At 28.8% G+C, this 23,074-nt stretch overlaps 2 protein-coding genes across 2 annotated transcripts in view; one reads left to right on the top strand and one right to left on the bottom strand.

Moving 5' to 3' along the window:
* The window catches only part of LOC129975787 (vacuolar protein sorting-associated protein 16 homolog), a 28,628-nt gene extending 16,920 nt beyond the window's left edge, over positions 1-11,708 (top strand). Inside the window, exons 14-23 of the mRNA XM_056089010.1 lie at positions 537-681; positions 1,532-1,666; positions 2,285-2,393; positions 4,090-4,187; positions 4,406-4,510; positions 4,857-4,934; positions 6,178-6,347; positions 10,297-10,393; positions 11,241-11,344; positions 11,440-11,708. Coding sequence (XP_055944985.1) covers positions 537-681; positions 1,532-1,666; positions 2,285-2,393; positions 4,090-4,187; positions 4,406-4,510; positions 4,857-4,934; positions 6,178-6,347; positions 10,297-10,393; positions 11,241-11,344; positions 11,440-11,584 — 1,186 coding nt within the window. The 3' untranslated portion in view covers positions 11,585-11,708. The remainder of the gene's footprint in view (positions 1-536; positions 682-1,531; positions 1,667-2,284; positions 2,394-4,089; positions 4,188-4,405; positions 4,511-4,856; positions 4,935-6,177; positions 6,348-10,296; positions 10,394-11,240; positions 11,345-11,439) is intronic.
* A 2,247-nt stretch (positions 11,709-13,955) lies between these two features.
* Positions 13,956-23,074, bottom strand: part of LOC129963781 (serine/threonine-protein kinase dst1-like) — a 123,142-nt gene continuing 114,023 nt past the window's right edge. The window contains exons 8-10 of the mRNA XM_056078339.1: positions 21,653-21,789; positions 20,175-20,298; positions 13,956-19,596 (exon numbers count right to left, since the gene is read on the bottom strand). Coding sequence (XP_055934314.1) covers positions 18,098-19,596; positions 20,175-20,298; positions 21,653-21,789 — 1,760 coding nt within the window. The 3' untranslated portion in view covers positions 13,956-18,097. The remainder of the gene's footprint in view (positions 19,597-20,174; positions 20,299-21,652; positions 21,790-23,074) is intronic.

Below are 23,074 nucleotides of genomic sequence, written 5' to 3'. Positions count from 1 at the left end.
AAGATTTTATACGTAATCATTTTTAATTAATCTGTGCTCTAAAAATAATTTCATAATATTTTCTCACACTTTCTCTTTCCTGATTTCTACCCTCCTATTTGTTATGTTGTGCAATATTTATCATAAGTTTTGAAAAGAAATCTTGATTAAAGATAAAAATTGGTCTACATCATTAAATCATGAAGAATAAAAATTGCTAAAAATTCCCATTCCTGCTTCTTCAAAGAATGTTATATATACTACTACTACTAATAATAATTATATATATATAATATATAATTCTAAAAAAATAGGGAAATATGTAACATACATTATGCTTTATGTGTAGACTTCAGATTTTGATTTGCATTTTATAGGAATTGGATATATTTTGATGTGCTCATGTGTCTATTCTTTGCTTCTTTCATAATCTTATTTCTGAAATTAATAAACATACATAATTCCAAGTTTCATATTTTTTAATAAATTATCATTCATTGGTTTATTGAACATAACTTTTTTTTTTAAATAAAACATTTGCCTTGATATTGAATTAGACTTGAATTTTTAACTATACCTGTCTTACTTGATCGCCTTGTTCTAAGGCGACACTATGCTTATGCTATTTGCATTTGTCAGTATCTAAAGATACCAGATACAGAAGGAGCCAGTCGTATACTTGATCATTGGGCTTGTTATAAAGTAAGCATTTTATAAAATAGTTTGCTTCTTAAAAATAAAGTGTAAGAGTTTTAATGTTTTCACTAAGCAAAATAAGTAGTTTTTAAATTATTGATTTATTTCTTAGTAATTGATATGCTTTTACTAATTAATTTCCTTTTTAAAAAATAATTAAATTATCCTGCATTAGAATACCAATATTTTGTTGAATTGTAATGTGCTGAGCATAATATTGTACGTTGTAATAAATATATGTCAAGGAAATTAAGCTTTATTATAGTAACAAAAAATATTTTGTTTTAAAAAATTATTTTAACACATTTTTCTGATAATGGATAAATTTTCATCCTTGTTGCCAGAAATTTTTTAAATAATAATCCATTTAAATTTACTGTTTTAATGTTGTATGTTTATTTTGTTAATATCATTTTATTAAATATATAGTAGAGAGAATGAGAGCATCTGTTCTATAAATTTAAATTATATTGTCAAAGACATAAATATTTAAAAATGAATATATATATATTGTTCAGCAACAGATTGTTAAACCCTCCGTGCTTTTGCGCATGCGTTAGGATGGGTTTAATCCGTCGAAATAGGGGTGAAAGGAAGAGATGTTTACATTTACTAGTATCTAATAGGGGAAATCCAAGGTCAAAGGGAACACTGGGAATGAGATGAGAACTTATTGTTCCGCGTTTCACCCCTTAATGAGATGGAGTTGTGGAAATGTGGTTGTCTCAGAATACGTTGATGAACAGTATATATATATATATTTTAATAATACATATCTTTATTTACAAAAATATTTAACTAGATTTGTCATTTACATTATTTATTTGTCATTACTTTTTTTTTATTACTCTTTTAGGTTAAACGTACAAACTTAGACCCTGAACAGACAGCTCGAGATATAGCAGAAAAGTTAGGAACTACTCCTGGTATTTCATATGCTGAAATTTCTAATAAAGCGATGGATTATGGTCATCCATCATTAGCTGTTAAAGTAAGTTGATGGAAATTTGTTTCCATAGGGTTTGAATAATGATTTAATCAATTTCATTTAATTCTTTAGAGGCAAACTAATTTACTAGATCAGTTGCTTTTTGAAAGAGAATTTAATATCCAATAAGCTTATCAACAAAAATAAAATGCATTTTACTTTAGAATTTTGATTAAAAGCTTCTGAGATTGATAAAATTTAAAAATTAATGTTATACCTTATTAATAGTTATAGTTATTTCTTGTACTTGCCCTTTTTAAATAAAGGGATTGCTTTGAAATTTCAACCTTGTATCCATGAGAAAATTCTGTTGCCAGGTTTTAGAAATATACGATGAAAATGTGAAATATTCACTTTTATTGAAATTCATTAATTTATCAGTGAAAATTGAATTAATTTATTATTGAATATAGTTTAATCATTAAGCAAGTGACTTTGAAAAATATTTTCATTTTTCTTTCAAAGGTAATTAATTGATTTTTGAATTTTGAACGTATTTTGAGTTAATTCAAAATAATTTTTCAAGAACTCTATTGTAAACAATATCTTTTAATTTCATGTTTTGAACCTATAAATGAATTTCGTGAAGACTAGCAATAATTTTGATCCTGTTACTTTCAGCTGTTAGATTATGAAACTCGGGCATCAGAACAAGTACCACTTTTGATAAAATTGAAGCAAGAAACACAAGCCATGGTGAAAGCTATTGACAGTGGAGACACAGATTTGAGTAAGTTACATGGTTTTTATAATTCCAGTGATAGTTCACAATTTCATGATTGAAAAGAGTCCTGTTTATATTTTGCTGGTATAATTGACTTTTTTTTTATTTGCTTAATTACAGCCAAAATGCAGCTGTAAAATTGCAAATGCCCTTTTATATCATAAAATTTCAGTTTCTCTGCAACTTGGTGGAATAAAGTTGTTGTATTTGGTATACTTTCAAATAACTTACTAATCAATTGCTTGCAGTAACAGAGATAAACTCAAAATTCTTACATTCAGGTTTAAAATTCTCTTGGAATTGAATGGAATGGCCAATATATGGCTTTTTTAAACTGAATTTAAAAAAAAATCTCGAGGATGTTGTAAACAGTATTATTTTGTCAGCATTACTGTATAATACAGGGTGTTTATAAAGTCCCGGACCCATTTTGATGTGTAATAACTCATAAAATAATAAAGATAGATTAAAATTAATAACATAAATGGTTAAATAGACTCAAAAAGTTTCATGACCCTTGTCAATGAACTTCCACGTGTGCCCCCTTCGTTGCACGGAGAATATCAAGTCGATAGTCAATTTCACGCCAGGTAGCGACAAGCATGTCGGCATCCACAGAGCCATTTGCGCACATTATGGCGATTAACAATGCCAGAAACATGAAAGGATGCTTCATCGGAGAACATTATGCTCTTCAGAAAATCAGCAGCATCTTCTATCCTCCTTAGCATATCTGTTGCAAAGGCCATCCTCCTAGGCCTATCGTTCGGTTCCAAAACTTGAACAATTTGAACTTTTTATGCATGCAGTCTTAATTTTTTCTTAATAACCTTGTACACCGTCGAAATTGGCATATCCAATTATATTGCCGCTGATCTCACAGATATTCTAGGATTGTGTAAAAATGTCTCTCTGACACGCTCAACATCAAAATCACTTGTGTAAGGACGTCTGGAACGTTTCTTATCTTCGATACTTCCAATTTCTAGAAAATTCTTTTTCCACCGCAAGATGCTGTTTTTGGATGGAGGATCTTTTTGGTAAATTCTTCTGAAATTTCTCTGTGCTTGCACTATCGATTTCATTTCTATGAACCACCATTAAATCTGTGCTTTCTCTTGTGGTGTACGCATTCTCCTTAATATCCACTCGAATAAAACATCACATACAAAAGTACTACATAGAACAAACACATCAAAAGTAAACATAACATTGCAATAGTTGCCAAAAACGAAAGAAAGAAAAATGCAATTAATAAGCAGACAATATTTAGAAAAGTACAGATATTTAGACTGGAAAATGAAATTATCTGAAAATAACCACACGTGCAGACGATATTTACAAAAGTAAAAATATTCAAACCTGAAAAGGAAAATATATGAGTTATTCCATCAATAAATGCCATAAGTTTGTTTATATCTTTATTATTTTACGAGTTATTAAACATCAAAATGGGTCCGGGACTTTATAAACACCCTGTATATAGGATAATTAATTGTTTTGATTTAAATAATAATTATTATTGGAGAGAAAAGAGGTAGGCGTGATGTAAAAACTAATCATACTTTTCAAATTTAAAAGTCCCAAAGCACAAGTGCCTGCAGTAATAATCAATATACATTTCTTTTCAATGGAAAGAAACTGCATTAATGTGTGACATATTTAATGACACTCTAGTTTTAAATTAAGGTTTGTTTTTCAGTTTATTCTGTGATTCGCTATTTGAAGACAACTCTTTCTAAAGGAGACTTTCATATGAAAATTCGACAATTCCCGGTGGCACATAATCTTTATTTGAAGGTTAGTAGAAGATTGTTTTTATTTTTCAAGCGTAGTCTATGCTATTGTTTTTTCAACTGAAAGATCTGTTTAATTCTAAATTCCAGTTTTATGAATGCATCTAACATTACATTTAAGACTATTTTATACCAAATAATTGACTGGAAAAGAACATAACTATAAATTACATTTGTTGTGAAAAATAAAATAAAATATATTATTTGTTTCTTCTATGATAGTTATGCAAAGAACAAGATTTGGAACTTCTGAGAGAGAATTACTTCCAAGAAAGTGATTTTAATACTGAAGGTCATTGCTATGTTATTGAAAGCTATCAGACGCAGGTAAGAAAGGTATTAATTTGATTTTTAGAAGGTTTACACACATATATTATTAATATTAATGAGTGGTCTATTTATTCATTTTAGCTTTAACTGAAGAAATGTGTTAAATGTCTTTTGATGCTTATAATGTCTCAAATATTTAATCCTGAATGAATGTAACAAACTGTAAAGAGAATTAAAATTTTTATCATTAATTTTTTTATTATAATAAAATTTTAAATAAAAATGCCATCTTTTACTGTTGATTAAGAAATATGTCAAATGAGACTTGTTTTCCTTACATATAAATTTATGATAGTGTTTTATAATTTATGTAAAACCATAATTTTCTTGTTTTTTTCTGCAGAGAATTGAGAGGCATACTAGTGCTTTACAAGAAGCATTAAATTCATACAAGAAAGCAAAGAATGATTTTGGAACTCAGGTAAAAAAAATTCTGAATTTATTCCAATAAATTACATAGTTGGACATGTCGACAAAATATTTTATTACTAATAAGATATTTTAAAATAAACTGAATACTAGATAAAACAAACACATTTAATATATTTTATATGAAACATGTGGCAATATATATATTACTTTACAAAAAGGAAATTAATCATTCTGTGCTTAATTATTATGTATTTGATCAGCAAATGTTTATTATAATCAATAATAAGAGCAGTTACGAATTCATAACTGAATAAATCATATGCTATCAAATGTAATAATTAAATTTGATGTCATCAAATTTAATGGTAAATCTGTTTTGGGGAAAGACTATATATACTTTTAAATGTTTGCAAACATTTGAGCATTGCCATATGTTTAAAGAATCTCACTTAATTATTATCCCCAATTATATTTTCATCCAGCTGCTTTTATCTTTCTGTTTCTGAAAACAATGCTAAAAATACAATGATTTTATCTAAAATGACACAAAACAGGAATCTTGAAAAGGAATAAACATAAGAATATTGGTTTTAGTTTATTTAAGTTATCACTCAATCTTAAACAATTTGCTTCTTAATAAAATTGTAGTGTATTGCAATATTTTCCTATTCTTTCATATTTCGCATTAACTTTGTTTTACGAATATGAATATGATTGTTATTTGAGACCTGGAAAGCCTGATGCAGACACAATTTTGATGTTATTATGTTCATTATTCAGATGGAGTCGTGTTTGTTTCTTCAGTTTCAGTTTAGAGACAGAAAAAAATGGATTTGAATGGATTCTTGAAATTCAGTAGTAAACAAATGCTATTGTGCTTTGGCAAAGAGGAATTTTGGCACCTTTTCGAGATTTAATTATAATGATAAAATGTATATTTACCGGAATTTTATGGCAAAAGCCTATTATTTTGCTTATTTAATGCTTTATCATTATAATTAAATCTCGAAAAGGTGCCAAAATTCCTCTTTGTCAAAGCACAATAGCATTTGTTTACTACTGAATTTCAAGAATCCATTTAAATCCATTTTTTCTGTCTCTAAACTCAAACTAATAATAATAATAATAAAGTTCCCTTACTGTTTATTAGATCATTGTGGTATTTTTTAAATTTATTTTTTGCCATCTTGTATCTTTTTCTGGATATTTTCTGGATAATTCAAAATAATTTTTGTATAAGAAATCAAAGCATTTAAGCATTTGTATAAGAAATTTAAGCATTTTTCTGATAGATTACGGAAGAACAGTTGAAATTGTTGAAATATCAGAACACCTATGAGGAAAAGTTTCATGAAAGCTTTAAACATTTGTCGTTGCACCAGACAATGAAGCAACTCCTGATTCACAGGGAATTCAAGCATGCTGAAGAATTAAGAAAAGAATTTAAAGTTCCAGATCGAAGGTGAGTTATATCCCCCTGAAAGTTGGCTAATTATTTATGTTAATTTTTTTTTGTTGATAGAAAAAAAAAATTGCCATGTTGAAAGGCAAAAGTAGCTTTCTTAGCGTCTAAGTTAATGTTTTCAAATTCCTTTTCATCTTAGGAAAAAACATTGAAATATTGCATATTGAAATGGCCATAGATATTGATTTTTATTGTTGATATATATTGTTACATTAAATAAATAATTATAATCAAATGCATTTAAAAGAACTAAAGTATATACAACTAAAATTTTCTTAACCTTATCAGTTTTACGCAATGTTGCCAAAAGTACATCTGATTGATCTTTTATTTTTATTTGATTAGTTTTTCAAGCTGTTAAAAATTAGTCCACATGTATTTAAACAATTTCAAATTAAGAAAAGAAAGTAATCATAGATTTTTTTTTATTGAAATGTGATATGTTATAAATTATTAAGTTACGGTAGAAAACTACTTTTCAATCCCTAACTTCTAGGCAATTGCAGCTATGGAAAAAATTTTATAATAAAAGTTGTTCATTTTAATGATCTGCTCATTCTCTTAATTTGGTTTATATTTCTATCTTCAGTCATAAAAAAAAAGTTATGGGGAAATGAACGTTTCAACACTCCATCCTTTCCACCCCTTTTGAGTCAGATGGCTTAGTTACAAACCAAAATCATCCAAGCTTTTTACTCTCCTTACAACATATCCAAGAGAATTCAAATCCAATTAAAATTACTCTAGTTATCTTGTTAACGTGGGAAAGCAGAATTTTTTTGGTAAAAAAACCAGTTTAAACCGGTTTTAAACAGTCATTTGACTATCAGATTACGCATGAGTCGTAATTTAGAAAACGATGGTCTCCCCCCCCCCCCTCATCTCAATCGTTCAAGCTCCAAAACTTTTTCTCGGGGCCAGATTTTGGATGAAGTGAAGAATAGTGTGCCCCCGAGTTTGTCGCCAATATGGCAACTCATCGGAACGCTCTTCTAGCAACCCTAATGCTGTTTTTACTACTAGTTTTTAACTAGTTAATTTGTAGTAGTTTTACTACTAGTTAAAACTAGTAAAGTAGTAGTTTTTACTACTACTGCCCGGTACCTTCTACAGATGCCTTCGGCATCTGTAGAAGGTACCGGGCAGTTTGGGAAAAAAAAAAAAAAACTTATCACTAAAAAGTTCTAATTATATGGCGAGAAACGGTAATCGTAACTGTTCCACGGAAGTATTTGTTAGTTTTGGCATTGTTGGCGCAGCAAGAGGCATACAAAAATTCACTTTTACCCAGATTTTTTGCGAAAATCCGGTTTAAATGTGTTGGAATGATTGTTTGACTATTGTATTAAGCAATCGTCAACTTTTAGAAAAGCGATGGGTTTTTTTTTTCCATCTTAAAATCGTTCTAGCTCCAAAGCTTTTTTTGCCATCTAGAAGAATTGAACATTTTTTAAGAAAAATTATAATATCTTTCGATATCGGTTTCGAGGGGAAGTATTCGCATTTTTTCTTTGTGCTTCTTTGGACGGTAAATTTTTATGACCTTGGGCTTTAATAGCCAGACAGGAGAATTGGGTACATTACGGACATTCGCGCGAAGTTGCAATTTTGTTGCAATAAATCGTCAAATGTAACAATGTCTTTATCATTTTTTAATAACCATAAGAGAGAAAAATTGATGTCTCAGAACCGATAAATCGTCAAATTTCTGCCCGTGCATTTTGAGGTTTTCAAAAACCTCAAACCAAAACAACTTCATGTTCTCATGTGATATTATCACTGACTAACAGCTGGTTGCCAAAGGCAGACTTGAAAATAATAAAAATACACAAATTGCGTCTTGAATCATGAGTCCATGTAGTAATCCTCCTTCATCTGCTATATGATCTGATGTTTCAGCAGAGCAGAAATGGTGCAAGGGTAGTGGTGGTGGAAAACATCAAACAAAAGTCGTGGGAATTATTTTTACGCCGCTACTTGAGTGGGAGCCAAATATTGAACATTCTGACCGCTCATTTTAATTATTTCGAGTGAAACGGGTTTTTATGTTAATAAATCACAAATCTGTTGGCACGAAGGTCACGCATCAATGGAAAGCGCAACATTTGATGTTCTCAACAAAAGCCCATTATTAATGCAAAAATATTTTCATTTTATTCTGGATTTGAGAATTTTTTTAAAAAAAATCTTTATATTATGACATCAACAGGTGATTTCTAAGAAATCCATCTGAGTGTGTTCGTTCATGTGAATAGAGCTCAAATTTTGAGTTGATTCTTATTATTTATATAGCAATTACATCAATAACAAAGAGATGCCATTGTATTAGGGTTTCCCATAAGTTTCTTTCCTATTTCTGATATGAAATGAATACACAATATTTACTGTTTAAGATATTATTTATTTTGTTATATAAGAACCCTTTTGTTTTATTACCTTCTTCCATCTCTCAGGAAGCCTCATTATGCCTTCCTTCCTTCTTTCTTTAGTTGTATTTTGGACAAGAAATAATCCCCGAGGTGCGCGTTTATTTCGCTGATGGGTTTAAAACGTTTATTGCAAAGAGAATTTTTTAAGGACAGAAAGAAGTAATAATCAGATGGAGCGAAATCTGTGGAGTATGTAGGTTGCGGTAAAACATCTCAATCAAACTGTAAGAGCTTTTCTCTTACGACTAATGCAATATGTGGTCTCGTGTTGTCATGATGAAAAACAACGCCTCGTCGGTTCATTAATTCTGGCCGTTTTTTTGCTATGGCTGCTTTTAATTGATCCATTTGATGACAGTATTTCGTACAATTTATTATTCACCTTGAGGATGGAGTCATAGAAAAGTACGCCTTTCCAATCCCACCAAATGGACAAAAGAACTTTTTGGGGGTGTAGTCCAGGCTTTGCTACAGTTGAAGGCCTATTGTCCTTTTACCAAGTGACATAAACGACTAATATGTAAACTTGCATGTTTGCACAAGCAGAGCCAGATAAGTCCATTTATAGCGTTATTAAACTTTTGGCACATCCTAATATAATATTTGATTAAATTATCAGTTTCCATTTCCAATAATGAATTGTTGTTACTTCCTATTTTTTTTAAATTTATGTACGAAAAGAAAGCAAATGTTTATCGTGAGAAAAGATTTCAGAAAGTTCAAAGGCTTTTCTCAGGGTTTTATTTCATTTTATTTTATTTATTTATTTTGTAATTTTTCTGAGTTGTATAAAGTTTTATTTCCTTATATTCGAGGTGTACAAAGAGAAATATCGTCAAATATTGTATCGTCAAAATATTCGAATTTCAGATTTTGATAAATCTCCACGTTTGAGATCTTCCTGAATCTGAAAAACACATTTGTGGAATTATGTCTGTCTGTGAACACGATAACTCAGAAAGCTTTGAGCTAGATAGATGGAATTTGGTATATGGATTTAACATCAAAATTCGAATAAATCCATCACAGTAAGTTTGCCTGTAACACTGTCTTATATAATTTAACATTATTACCACTAAACGAAAAGAACTGGATGGATAAAATTTGTTCCACAGATTTAATATCTAAAATGGGTATCAAATTTGAAACTAAATCCATCAAGTGTTTGAGCGACTGTTGGTCTGTACTTTCGCAAGCATATAAATGCGATAATTCAAAATACATCGACACGTATATATATATATTGTCAAATTTTGGTTTTAGTTGGTCGGATAAAAAAAAAGCGCCCCAAATGCATATTTGGTTTTCAGGTATTTGTGTATACATAGGTAATAGAGATTATGCCTATATTGGAGAGTAATCAAGTTCTTTATACATGAAAATCAAGCCTTCTTATATTTATTAGTTTCTATAATCTAAAATCAATGTTCATTCCCCCCCCCCCATTATTCTTGTTGAATTTGCTTCATACATGATCTCTTAAATAAACTGATGAACATATTATAACTTTTCTTTAGGTTTTGGTGGTTACAAATAACAGTATTAGCAGATGGTGGCGACTGGTTGGAATTAGAAAAATTTTCTCGTTCAAAAAAATCGCCTATTGGTTATGAGGTATGCATTTTTGATTATCTGAAATTTAAGAATTAATGTTAAAATACTAAAAGTGCTTTTTATCAACAATTAATTAAAATAAAGTTTATCTGTTTTTTGTATTTTAATTAGTGAATAAGGTTTTCTAATAAAAGAATAATTTTATTTTTCAAAAAGTAATTAGTTTCAGATTATCATTGTTTTGGACACTTAATTCAAATTTAAATTGAAGCACTAGTTTTTTTTTCTCCCAGTCTTCTCTTCTGATATGTCTTGTGCTTTTGCAGTATTTATACAATCACACACACACACACACACACACACACACACACACACACACACACACACACACACACACACACACACACACACAAAAAAAACACACCTTGTCTATAAGACAATAATATTCACCAAAAGTACAATATTTCTAATAATTGAATACTTAATTTTTGAGCTAGTAAGAAAATCACTGATACTTTTTAAATCTTACGAAATACTCAACTCCCTTCTTCAATATTTACTCATTAACTTTTACAATAGATAAATCTCTTTTTTTATATTTAGTAATATATATTATCTAATTACAAAGGAAAAAGGTTATTTAATAATCAGCAACATTAAATTTCAAAGAACTTCATTTCAGAGGCCAGGATTCATATTTTAAGAATTTTTGAAATGTTTTCCAAGCTAAATTTTACTTATGAACTCAGAATATACTTATATGATGAATGTCTTAATACTGGTCTTTAATAGCATTTTAAAACTTACTTTGTATTCAGTATTTTTATGAAGTATTAGATTTTTTTAAAAGTAAGATACTCTATTTATAAATTCAATAAAGATCTAATGTTTTATTTTGTTATTTCAGCCTTTTGTAGATGCATGTGTAAAACATGATAATGTTTATGAAGCAAAGAAATATTTATCTAAAGTAAAAGAAGAAAACAAAGTAAAATATTATATAAAAGCAGGGTAAGAGATATTTGATAATTTTTTATTGAAATACATTATTAAACTCATGGAAATCTATAGATAATATTTAAAATTATTTCTCCCATGCCTTATAGCTTACTTGAAGATGCTGCGAAGATTGCATTTGAAAGGAAGGACATAGCTGCTTTGAACCAAATTCAAAGTCTCTGTGGAGTAATGGACAGGACAATTTCAGATAAAATAATGAATTGGAAATCACAACTCTCATCAAAGAGATAAAGATAAGGCTATTATTTAGTATGAAAGTTGAGCTTATTAATTAATGTCAGTGATTTGATTTTTATTTATGTAAAGTAGATGAATAAGATGCTAAAGATTCTTTAATTACATAAAGTTTGTATAAAACTGTTAAAAAAATTTCGTTTTTCCTTTGTTTCTTATATATATACCTATATATTCACACATAGAAAGTAATATGAAAATAAATAGGAGAAAAAGAATTATTACTATATATTAATTTCATCTGGTAAACAATTAATGCATTAATTGACTTGTTTTACATTTTATTTCCATTTTTACACACACACACATATATATATATATATGAGAGAGAGAAACCCTATCTTGATCATGTACCTTATATTGATAATTTCTTAACTGTTTATAAATCATACACTCTTCAGTGTCTACATAATTACAGATTTTTAAAATAAATTCTCTTTCCTATAGATATGTCCTAGGCAAATCTTTGCTCAAAAGTCAATTTATAGCATTCCAAAATAGTAAGTGTAGTTTTAAGAATTATTATAAATTTTAAAGCTATATATGAATATGCCCATGGCAATTAAGAGGTTAAGTTATTTCTATTATTTAATATTTTATAAAGTGATAATAGGATAGATGATATCGTAAAAAAGTGAGGGAATTGCTAAGCACCACCTGTAAAATGATATTTCAAGAGAAATTTTAAATTAAAAGAAAAAGAGAAGTATCTTCAAAAGCAACATTTTTTTTTTTTTGTCACAACTACAGGAAGTTAATAGATTTATTATATTTGATAGTTCTCCTACAGAATAGTATACAAATTTTAAAATCATAAATGTGTCGAAAATTTCATTAAAATTTGAACAATTAAATTTAAAAAATATCCAATATTAGAAATTTTTAATATTAATATTGGCTATCCCTTTTTATGGATAGCACCACAGAAATCAATTATAACATAATTTTAATATGCTGTGCCAATTCTTGAATCAATAAAAGATTGTATTATATAAACCCGAAACTTCAGAGTATTATGAGATTAATGTTTTGAAATTGCAATATATAATTGAAACAACAAACTAATACCTTAAATTTAAAACATGCAATTGATGTTAGATTAAAAATTAATAAATACAAATTTTTCTGTACTTTTGTGGAATATCAACTTAAAGCATTCAAAAACTTATATATATTTCAGAAATACTGGATTACATAGTAGATTTGTGTTTGTTATCTCTTAAAAGATCTAATACGTTTTGTTAAATGTACAGTTTTTATAGAATAATTTTTCTTAATTTGCAGTCACATAGATGATAACAGTTATATGAAATTTGTACTCTTCTAAAAATTCTTCCCTTAAGACTTTCCTTTTGTTAACTACAATCTGTCAGATTATGGTAAGCTGGAATGTTTTAATATATATATATATTCTGACTCTTGAAGGGAGCTCATTTATGAAAACAAACTATCCAGAATTAATAGTGATAATGTTCAAATGCAATGAATTACTTCCATCTGTTTATATAGATAGATCGTATAAGATAATTCTTTTACATAATAGTGATGTAAAAGTTATATTTCTAAACTCTCTTGTGCTTTCGACAATGTATCATGATAATACCAAGTGATTAGCAAGAAAGTACTTGTGATTTTCTTGGGTAGGTTGGAAAAAACTGGTTTAAATATTTACTTATTTAAAAAAAAATTCAAATCAAGAATTCTTCAGAGTTTTTCTTTTAGTTCCATTTTTTTTTTGTCAGACCAGTTCTTACTACTTTCTTCCATCAAGTTTTGCAAGAGTTAATTACATAAAGTGAAAGTGATATAGAAATACAACTTTTACATTACTATTATGCAGATCATAAGTCAGGATATAAGCTTAAGTATCCATTTTAGAAGAACAGAATATTCTTGAATTCACTTCTTAACTCATAATTTAATTAGGAGACATTGCAATCAGAAGTGAGATATCATAACATACTCACTCAATTCAAATAAATTTGATGTTATGGGCATGCGAAAAGGACATCTCTTAAGCTGAATTCTGATTTAATTATATATATATATATAAATATATTTCAAGAAAAATTTTATCTCTTGAAGACAACTAACCTGAATTTGAGAAATTTTAATTCAAGTAAGTTATATGATGTAGCATGTAAAATACCTTTTTATGCATCCTTTTATATATGTTTAGATGCTGATATTTATATTGCATATGGAAAGACGACATATTCAAAAAATTATGCATGAAGTTGAATGTCTTGTCAAATCCAGAAGAAAGATGCTGGGGTTTACAATTTTTTTTTTTAAAGCCAAGTTTTAAAAAGTAATGATATTTCTAATTTACAACTAATCAAAATGAATATAAGAATGAAAAAAAAAATCAAATTAAGATTGAGTTTATTCTAGTGAACAAGTACATGGTTTAGCTGTAATGGTAACATTTTGTTCAAATGACTGTATACAGTGAAAAGAAAAGAAAATAACAAGCAATGGGCTACTTTCACAAACACTACAGATTATTGTAACTTTTTACATAATAAATGAAAATATCCAGATGAGCATTCATTTGTACTACTATAAATATCTCAAGCTGGTGAAATCGGGCAAGTAACTAACATGAAAACATCATACTGATTTATATTGTGCGTTTTATTATAGATTGGTTGCAAGATAAGAATGAGAAAAACATTCAGATGAATAATACACGAGTAAAAAGACAATGAAACCGTTTCAAGAGATTAACTATCTATGATAACTTTAAAAAAAAAAAAAAAAAAAAAGAACAATATCACTATAACAGTATGGTTGTGTAAGAGAAAACAAGAAACTACAAAAATAAATTTAGTCACAGCTAAATTGACTTCAATGGGATTTAAGTAGATTACATGCAAGAATCACGACAAATTTTACTTATTATGATTACTTATCCCAAATTTGTTCTTCATGCATTCTTTTTTAAGCTTTAAATCAAAAAAAAAAAATTGATAAATATAGACAGACATGACTTGGAATAAATAAAATAAGTATGGTTGTTAAAACAATAAAATGAATAAATGTAGGCAACAAGTGTATGAGGTATTAAAAACATTTTAGAATTATTACATAAAAGAAAATTAATCTCAAGAGTGATAAATTTCAATTTCAAAGATGCTGAAATCCAGATAAATCTGTCATGTCTGTATGGATTACATAACTATTATTTAGAAAAAATTTTCTATTCTTTTTCTAATTCAAGACAAATCTGACAAGTACATATTTTATGTTTCACATTAGATTACAGGGAGTTTATACATGAAATTTTATTTTAAAATTTTTACTGCTTATACCATATAAAATGAATGAAAATAGCACTTTTGAAGATTAGAGTATACACATCAATAATTAAATATATCTTTTAAATATATATAAAAATAAAAAAAGGTTGTCAATTTAAATGTAAAATACAATTATGATCTTTAAAACAAATTACATTGCAAAAATGTTAACAAAAGAGAATTTCTTCATTAATTTGAAAACATTTAAAGCAATATTATTTTCTCTATTGGGAAAAAAAGGTCCTTGTGCTTTTCAAAAACTCAGAATTTCTCAGTAAATATTTTTTTTTTTATTCTCAAATGTAATTTACTTAGATTAAACTATTCATCTTTATTGCAACTACAAATATAAAAGTTTTATGCAATATTCACATGTGATGATTTCATATAAAGATTTCTCTTTAAAAAAGTAAGATAAGGAAATGGATTTTTTAAAATTAAAAATTCAGCTGTGACCAAACATGGAGGGAAAAAATGCAGCATTTTTGTACAATTAAGAATTTTATCACAACACTATGAAACTACATATGAACTATACAAACACTGAACATTCTTTGAACATCTAGATGCAAGTTGTGAAAAACATTAAGGTTAAAAGAGAAGGAAGAAACAATCAGCGAGAGTCTTATTTTGCCAGTATCGCTAATTTCTTTCCATATAAATAGAAAAACCATAACAAAAATAGTTTATCTCACTCTCAGTGAGGTAAATTTTACAACATCAAGCTAAAATCTTACATCTTCTAACATGAAAAATGCTAGAAAATTTTTTGTTCAGAAATTATAAAAAGTCCAAGTTATAAAATTTCATTTGATTTTTAGTAATTATCATTAAACCACAGCTAACACAAGACATGGCCATCAACATTTTAGATTATAAACTTGAATAATTAAAAATTCAGAAAAAAAAACATATTTTAGATAAACTACAATATATAATTTTATTTACATGCATGTATAGATAACTAATTTCATACAGTAATGTGAAATGATGATTAAACTAAATAGAACAAGCTTCAAAATGTAAAATAAAAACATCTACATCACTCTATACAATAAAAAAAAAAAAAATTTATACAATTTTTACATTTTTGAAAGTTATTCATAAAGTAAAATCTCAATAACACATAGATATTTATAAAAACGTCATTCTTCCATATATTTTTAATGACAAAAAAAAAAAAAAAAAGTGTAGTTAATTACTCCATAAAAATAACAAACAAAATTAATAGCATCTTTTCAGTTTATTGATGACTTGAGGGAGTGATCAAAATCTCTAAATTATATTGTTGCAAGGAGCACATTTCCATACAGGCAAAAATCTAGTATTAAACAGTTGAAAAATCTCATAATTCAAGAAATTTTAGGTAATGATACAATCTAAAATTAAGATGATCTTCAAAAGAGATGGTACATTTTTTTTAGTTGATATACACTGAATCATATTAAGACTTACACTGCTACTACTTTTCAAATAGTAGCAAAGATCTGATTATATTCAGACTATCGAAACTCCAGAAATTACACAAAATGTTTTGTAGCACCAAAAATCCGAGCCAATTACTACAATCACAAACAGCTTTTCTTACAAGTAAAAAGCAATGAATAATTCTAAATTCCAGTTGAAGATTACTGAAATTTTCATTGATGAGTTATTACAATCTTGGCACATATAATTTTTATGAAAAATGTTTGAAAAAAAAATCCCAAAACTACGCAATACAAGCCTAAAACTATACTAAATTTTCTCCAATTGTGGAAAGTATAGCACCATACCAAGTATTAACTGTCTTAGTCAATACTTCATTTTTAAACATTTTGAGAGGGTAAAATCCTATTTATACTGTTAGAGGTGCACAATAGTATGATTGAACTAAAAGAATTTTCAGCAGCATAGCCAATGCAATACAGATGTTTAAATCAAATGATGAATTTTATAAATTTAATATTATAAGAATGAAAATTAAACTTCAATAATTCCTGTTTATAGATGATACAATATTATGATCTTAATAATAAAAATTAAATTTATATAGACAGACAATATAGATTAGATTGACTATAATTTTTTTTTACTAATACGGTATTTTTAAGTTTATACATAACATTAATTTGTTAAATAATCAAAATTAATTGATAATGTTTAAAAATTTAGATATTTATTATTAACATGCTTAATTACTTATATACAATATGAATTTTGTACATGAGAAACTAGAAAAGGGACAAGAAATAATTAATTTTTAAATATTTTAAAAGTTCAATTCTAATAGAACAATTACCACTTCACAGCTGACAACAGGCCAAATATACAATAACAAAATTAATAAAATCATGCAAATTTTAGAATTTTTTATGACTTATTTCTTTTGTAAGTTTGCAATGATATTTAATGGAGATGAATTACTATAAAAAGTTTTCGGTCTAAAAACCAATATATTCGACGCACATACATTGATGACTGATCATTTGAAAGATACGACTGCATGAAAGCAAAAGTTAACAATGTTGCATTTTGGCTACACCACTGACAATCTATCCTAAGAGTATTAAGCAACACTATAAACCAAGCATTTAAAAGTAACCAAAATAAAATAAAAAAACAGAAAATTTTATCTACACTTCAGGGAAGAATTCTAGACATGAAACAAAAACTATTCAGTTTCAAATGGCCAAATAAAAGCATTGTTCCCAGAATGAAACAGGAACTTCTGAATGGAGAATTTATAATGATACTGTACAGGTCTTGCAAGTCCCAGGAATGTCTGTGAAGTACCTGATATTGAGATAATGTTTAATGATGAGAATAAAAATTATTGAAATAATTTGCTAACAAATAATTAGAATTAAAAAAAAATGCAGTAAATGTGTGATTAATTTATATGGAGGAGGAACAGACTTATATGGTTATGAAATAATGGAGGAAGGAATCTGTATTATAGTGAAGGATTATAGGTAAATTGATAACAATTGTAGATTACCATGAATGCCTTTTTTGAAAATATACAAAAGTGTACAGTGTCCACCATATTGGAATGGTAAGTGGATAAGCTGAAGATCAAAATATTCTCCATGCTAGGTGGCAAGCTGAAGATATTGATTCCCCACATGAGAAGGAGATCATGAAACAAGTAACTAACATATACAGGCAATAATTAAAAAAAATGATGGAACTAGTAAAAGAAACTTTAAAGAGTATCACTTGCATATTAAATGTCACACAGAGACACTACATTTTGATGACCAGCATGGTTTACTGGCAAAACCAACCCATTCACTCTCTGCTTCTCTTTAGCTTGAGGTTCTATCTGTATGACAGTATGCTCAGTAGTAGTAGCAGGAGACAAACATAGTGTGTTCATGTTCAGAGGAACGGAAGCAGAAAATTTAGCTTTGTCGAGCTGTGCTTGCGAATCTTTTGATACACAAGTTGATGGGAGTTCCTGAGATGACATGATTCTGTCATCATACAAAGAAAATCTACATTTGATCTCAAAAGGAGTCTTTACACGCTTCACACCCTTTTTCTTACCACCGCTACCCTTGCGACGCACCAAGGCAGGCTTGGTTTCATTATTATCTGGCACAGGTGCTGAATCATTGACAAATTCATTTGTAATATCACAATCAGACATATCAAGTATGTCTGGGTCAATATCTTGTTTATCATTATGGGAGCGCACTGGGAGTGTTGTGGGACGTTTTGTTTTTTCTCCAAGTGTATTGTCCTGATTCGGCATAAAAGCTGGTAACGATCTTTCCTCATTTACAGGAAAGGCATGACCTTTAAGTAAATGATGGTCATATGACTTCATAACAGTATTTCCATCACTAGCAGATAAATTGCTGGTACACAGAGTGCCATAACTATCATGCTCTCCTTCCTTTATCTCAGGTGATGCCCAGAAAGCATTGGGGTTAATCTGTCCTTGTTTGTCACCAGACTCACTAGGTGAAATGGGCGAAGTGATACCTGAAGTTTTCAGGGGTTGTTGTTCCTCAGGTATATTACCATTGCTGATAGAAGTCTTGCGATCAAGAAGCATTCTCAAGCTGGCCCTGATACTGCTCTTTGCAGATTTCTTGTCAAAAATGTTCAAAGGATTCCACCGTTTTTCATTTTTCAGCAACAATTCTTGAGTTTGCTTGTTGCCTACCAAATTGGTTTGCTTAGGAATGGTACTAGTGAAGTTCATAGGATTCTGGACAAATGGAATAGGGTTGCATACCCTGTTGGAATGGTTAGTGAATTCATTCGCAATAAGATTGCTCTCCAAACCAGGAGGCATGCTGAAAATGTTAGCATCGCCATCAGAAAAGGAAATCTTCTTATTACAAGAATATTTGGAAGAATAATCAATTAGGCCATTGCCAATGACTGGAGTTTCTCGAGGTAGATCCTGCATCAGATTCCGAGCAAGGCACGGATTACGACCCTGATGAGGCTGCAAAGGATAAGTCACTTTTAAATTAGCTGATTCATTACTCAGTAACTTGTTTTTATCATTAGTTTGGCTGACAGCATCAGAAGGAGAAAGTAAAGTTTCAGTAGTGCATTCAGAAAGACTATTAACTCTGTCTCTCGGAGTAATCAGACGATCATCCAAGTTGTCAGAACCAAAATCGCTATCAATGCTCGATTTGTTGTGGTAATTGGACTTGCACAAATTAGAGACTGGACTTATACCAGTAGAAACATTGAGTCCAGCTGCAAGGGAAAAGAATACAATTCATAAACATTCATAATGTTTCAAAACTAGTATGTTTTTCTTTAAAAATTTGAAAGGCAGTTAAACAATAGTAAACAATTGATAACAAATCAAAACACATGAAATCTTTTACAGTATCATTAAAAAAGTCAAGAAAACAGGGGAAAATTTTATTTGATACAATTCAAATCAGAAAATTTCTATAAAAATTACAAAATAAATTGGTTTAACTATAAGAGTAAGAATGAGATTACAAATGGAAATTTAAGTAGTAGGTTAAAATTGTTAAATAATATATGATATCGTACACATATATTGATTACTAATCATTTTCGTATACATATTACCAACATTACAAATATTCATTGCATATTTTAATTACTTGTTTTGAAGTTAAAAGAACCACAGAAGCATTTCCACAAAAAAAATTTAAGGATTTTCTTTTATTTTAGAAATGAAAGATGAGTCTATAAAAATACTAGCAAAAATAAAAACATTTAAGGTATTAGAAAAACTGAATTAACCTTTGGAGGGCACCTTTGTGAGTTATGATAAAAGTTAATTCCATTTAGAATACCTTTATCTCTTTCCCACAGAACTGGTAATTCTAAGATTCGTTCTTCCACACATAGAGTAGTGAGTCGAGCCTCAGCATCTTGATCCCAACAATCCTCAATCGTTTCTTTTAAAGATCGAACAGCCTATAAAAGTATGCATTCATTTAACAATTTATTCAAATTCTTTGTTCACAGCATATAGATTGTTTTACAAATAGGGAATAAATGAATTTTTTACAATAATACAGCTGATGATGACAGAACACATTTCTTAAAAATTTAAGATAATACTGAAAACGAGGTAATAGAAAATATTTGACAAGGGGTAAAAAACAAACAAACATTGTTTTTTTGAAATTAAAAATCTTATGCTTGTATAAGATAATGCAAGGCTATTAAATTAATCTATTTTAAGTTTTTAAACATTGATATTTTAAGTGCAATATCAGTAATAATCAAATAACCAAATGACAGATGCTCATTATAAAAGTCTCTCAAGATAACAGAGCAATAATAAGCTAAAAATACACACACACACACACAAACCGTGATTCAACATTATATGATTAATCTTTAAACTCTCTCTCTTTTTTTAAAAGATCAGCAGCCATCTTTCCCTTTGGTATCAAATGATAAATGGCATTTGCCTCCAAGTATCTGCACAATATTCAAAAAATCAATCCCACTACAAACTTTATGAATTGAAAGGAATATGATATCAGAAATTTACTAAATCTAACATAAATATATATATAAATAAATGTATCTCAACAATTAATAAAGGATAATGAGTATACATGTAAGTGGCACTCAACAGTTTTTAAATCTAGAGTTATGAAATTAGACACAAACATTCTTTAGGGAATGGGGATGTGCAGATTGGAGGGATTTTACAGGAATTTTAATCTGAATTTCAATTAATAAAAAAAATAAAGCAAAATATTGGCAAAACCTTTTGAAAATATTTATTTATTTAACAATATCATGAAGTGATAACAATTTAGTGGTGTGGATTTCTTTTTTTCCTTTTATGATAATTCTTTTTGTATCATGCAAAATAATACTTTCTATTTTAGTTATGAAGTTAAACCATTCTTATTATTTCTGTAAGCATTTAACTGTCTGAATTTTTTCTTTTATTAAAAACAAGACTGTTTATTATTTGCCAGTTTATATAACAAATATGTTGCAAAAGATAAGGCTCAATTAGAAGATAGAGGACCTTAACAGTTTTGATTTTTAATAATATTGTGATGTTACTGGATTCAAACCTATTAAGAACGTTCATGCACACAATAAACATAATAGATAATGCTATCAAAATAATAGGGCTTTAGTGTCTATTACCATTTGATGCTTAAAATTACTTTGTTGAGGAAATCGTCAAACATGGAATAATGTATATGAAATTTATTCGAACTAAACATAATCAAAATTTCTGGAAAACCAGTTGATCATCATAATTGACTGGAGGACAATAAATGAATTGCATACTTACTGGATTAGAAGTTTTCCAAATATCTGGGAAAAGAGGTCGAGATTTGTGTTTGACAACAAGTGTTTGCATTTGTTCCATGGTAGGTTCAATGCCAATCTCAGCTTCATATGGTTGTCTATAGGGTGGAACATCCAAACCTGCATTGAATACAACATTGTTAGATCTTTAATAATAAAAAATAACCATAGTTGATCTATTGTATTCCAACAACACCAAAGATACAAAAAAATGAACTTAACATCTTCATATAAATAAATTTATAACAGTAAAAATAATGATATCTTACTAATGAAGATAATTTCTAAGTATTGTTGATATGCTAAGATTTAATTTTAGAGTTTGAAGTTGTACAATAACTTCCCAACATTATTAATGACAACAGATAAACACATTACAATTAGAAGATTCTTAACCCTTTCGGGATGGAAGGGTTCTATTCTAGATGCATGCATGGGACGGAGCATATGTGAAAGGAATCATCCCACAGGACGGGGGTTTTGCGTCATTAAGTCTAACTTTGGAGGGGAGGGGGAATCACAAAAACGTCGCCCTTTTTGCTACCTTTTCAGATTATTAGTTCATTTATTATACAAGCACTTTCTTCCTCTTGACAAATAGCATTTTCTTGCCATAATAACAACCAAGGCTTTCTCCAATAAAAAGAAAAGAATGTATCCAGCAGCTACGCAAAATACAACAGAACTGAAGGTGAAACCTGAAAATACTACAGTTACATAGTAATAATAAAAGAGAAAAGAATTTGGAGGGAGATCAGAAACGTGAATTATTCTATCAAGTGGAAAGTACCACAACACAGCCTTGTTTATTTACATTACCCCTTACCCCCTACCCTGCAACAGTTGATGAGTGAAATACCAAAGTGAGATCAAATATGAGCAAACTGCAGGTCAGTATACTAAAACGATACTTATTTTGAAAGTAATGGACACAGGGAGCCAACTAGTAGCCATTAAAAATTGCCCCAGTTTAAAATGCACATATGCATCACCGTCACACGAGTTCCAATTTCCAAAAATGCATGGTATGCCCGGATGTGGGAAATGTTCATAGGTGATGCATATATGACACGCCTGCCATGAATGAGTTAAAGATTTTAAGATCAATGGAAAAAAAGGATAGTCACTGAAATCATAAATCAGATATTATGATACAGGACCAATTCAAGGATGTGCACTCTGTACCACAGAAAAGGACAAGAAGCATATAGATGCACTATCTCCTAAACATAATTTGTACATCATATGACTAACAGTTGTAACAGAATAGAAGGGAAAATGAATGAAACCTATCCGAAAACACCAGAATAAAGTGGCAGACAGAAAGTTATCCTTGTTACATTGTGTTTCAGCAAATGACGAGACAGTTCCATCATCATTTCTGGGGAATTAAGTCCATTGGGAT

Source organism: Argiope bruennichi, chromosome 1, assembly GCF_947563725.1.
Source record: "Argiope bruennichi chromosome 1, qqArgBrue1.1, whole genome shotgun sequence".
Classification (NCBI taxonomy): domain Eukaryota; kingdom Metazoa; phylum Arthropoda; class Arachnida; order Araneae; family Araneidae; genus Argiope; species Argiope bruennichi.
This window is presented reverse-complemented; position numbering and strand designations above follow the sequence as displayed.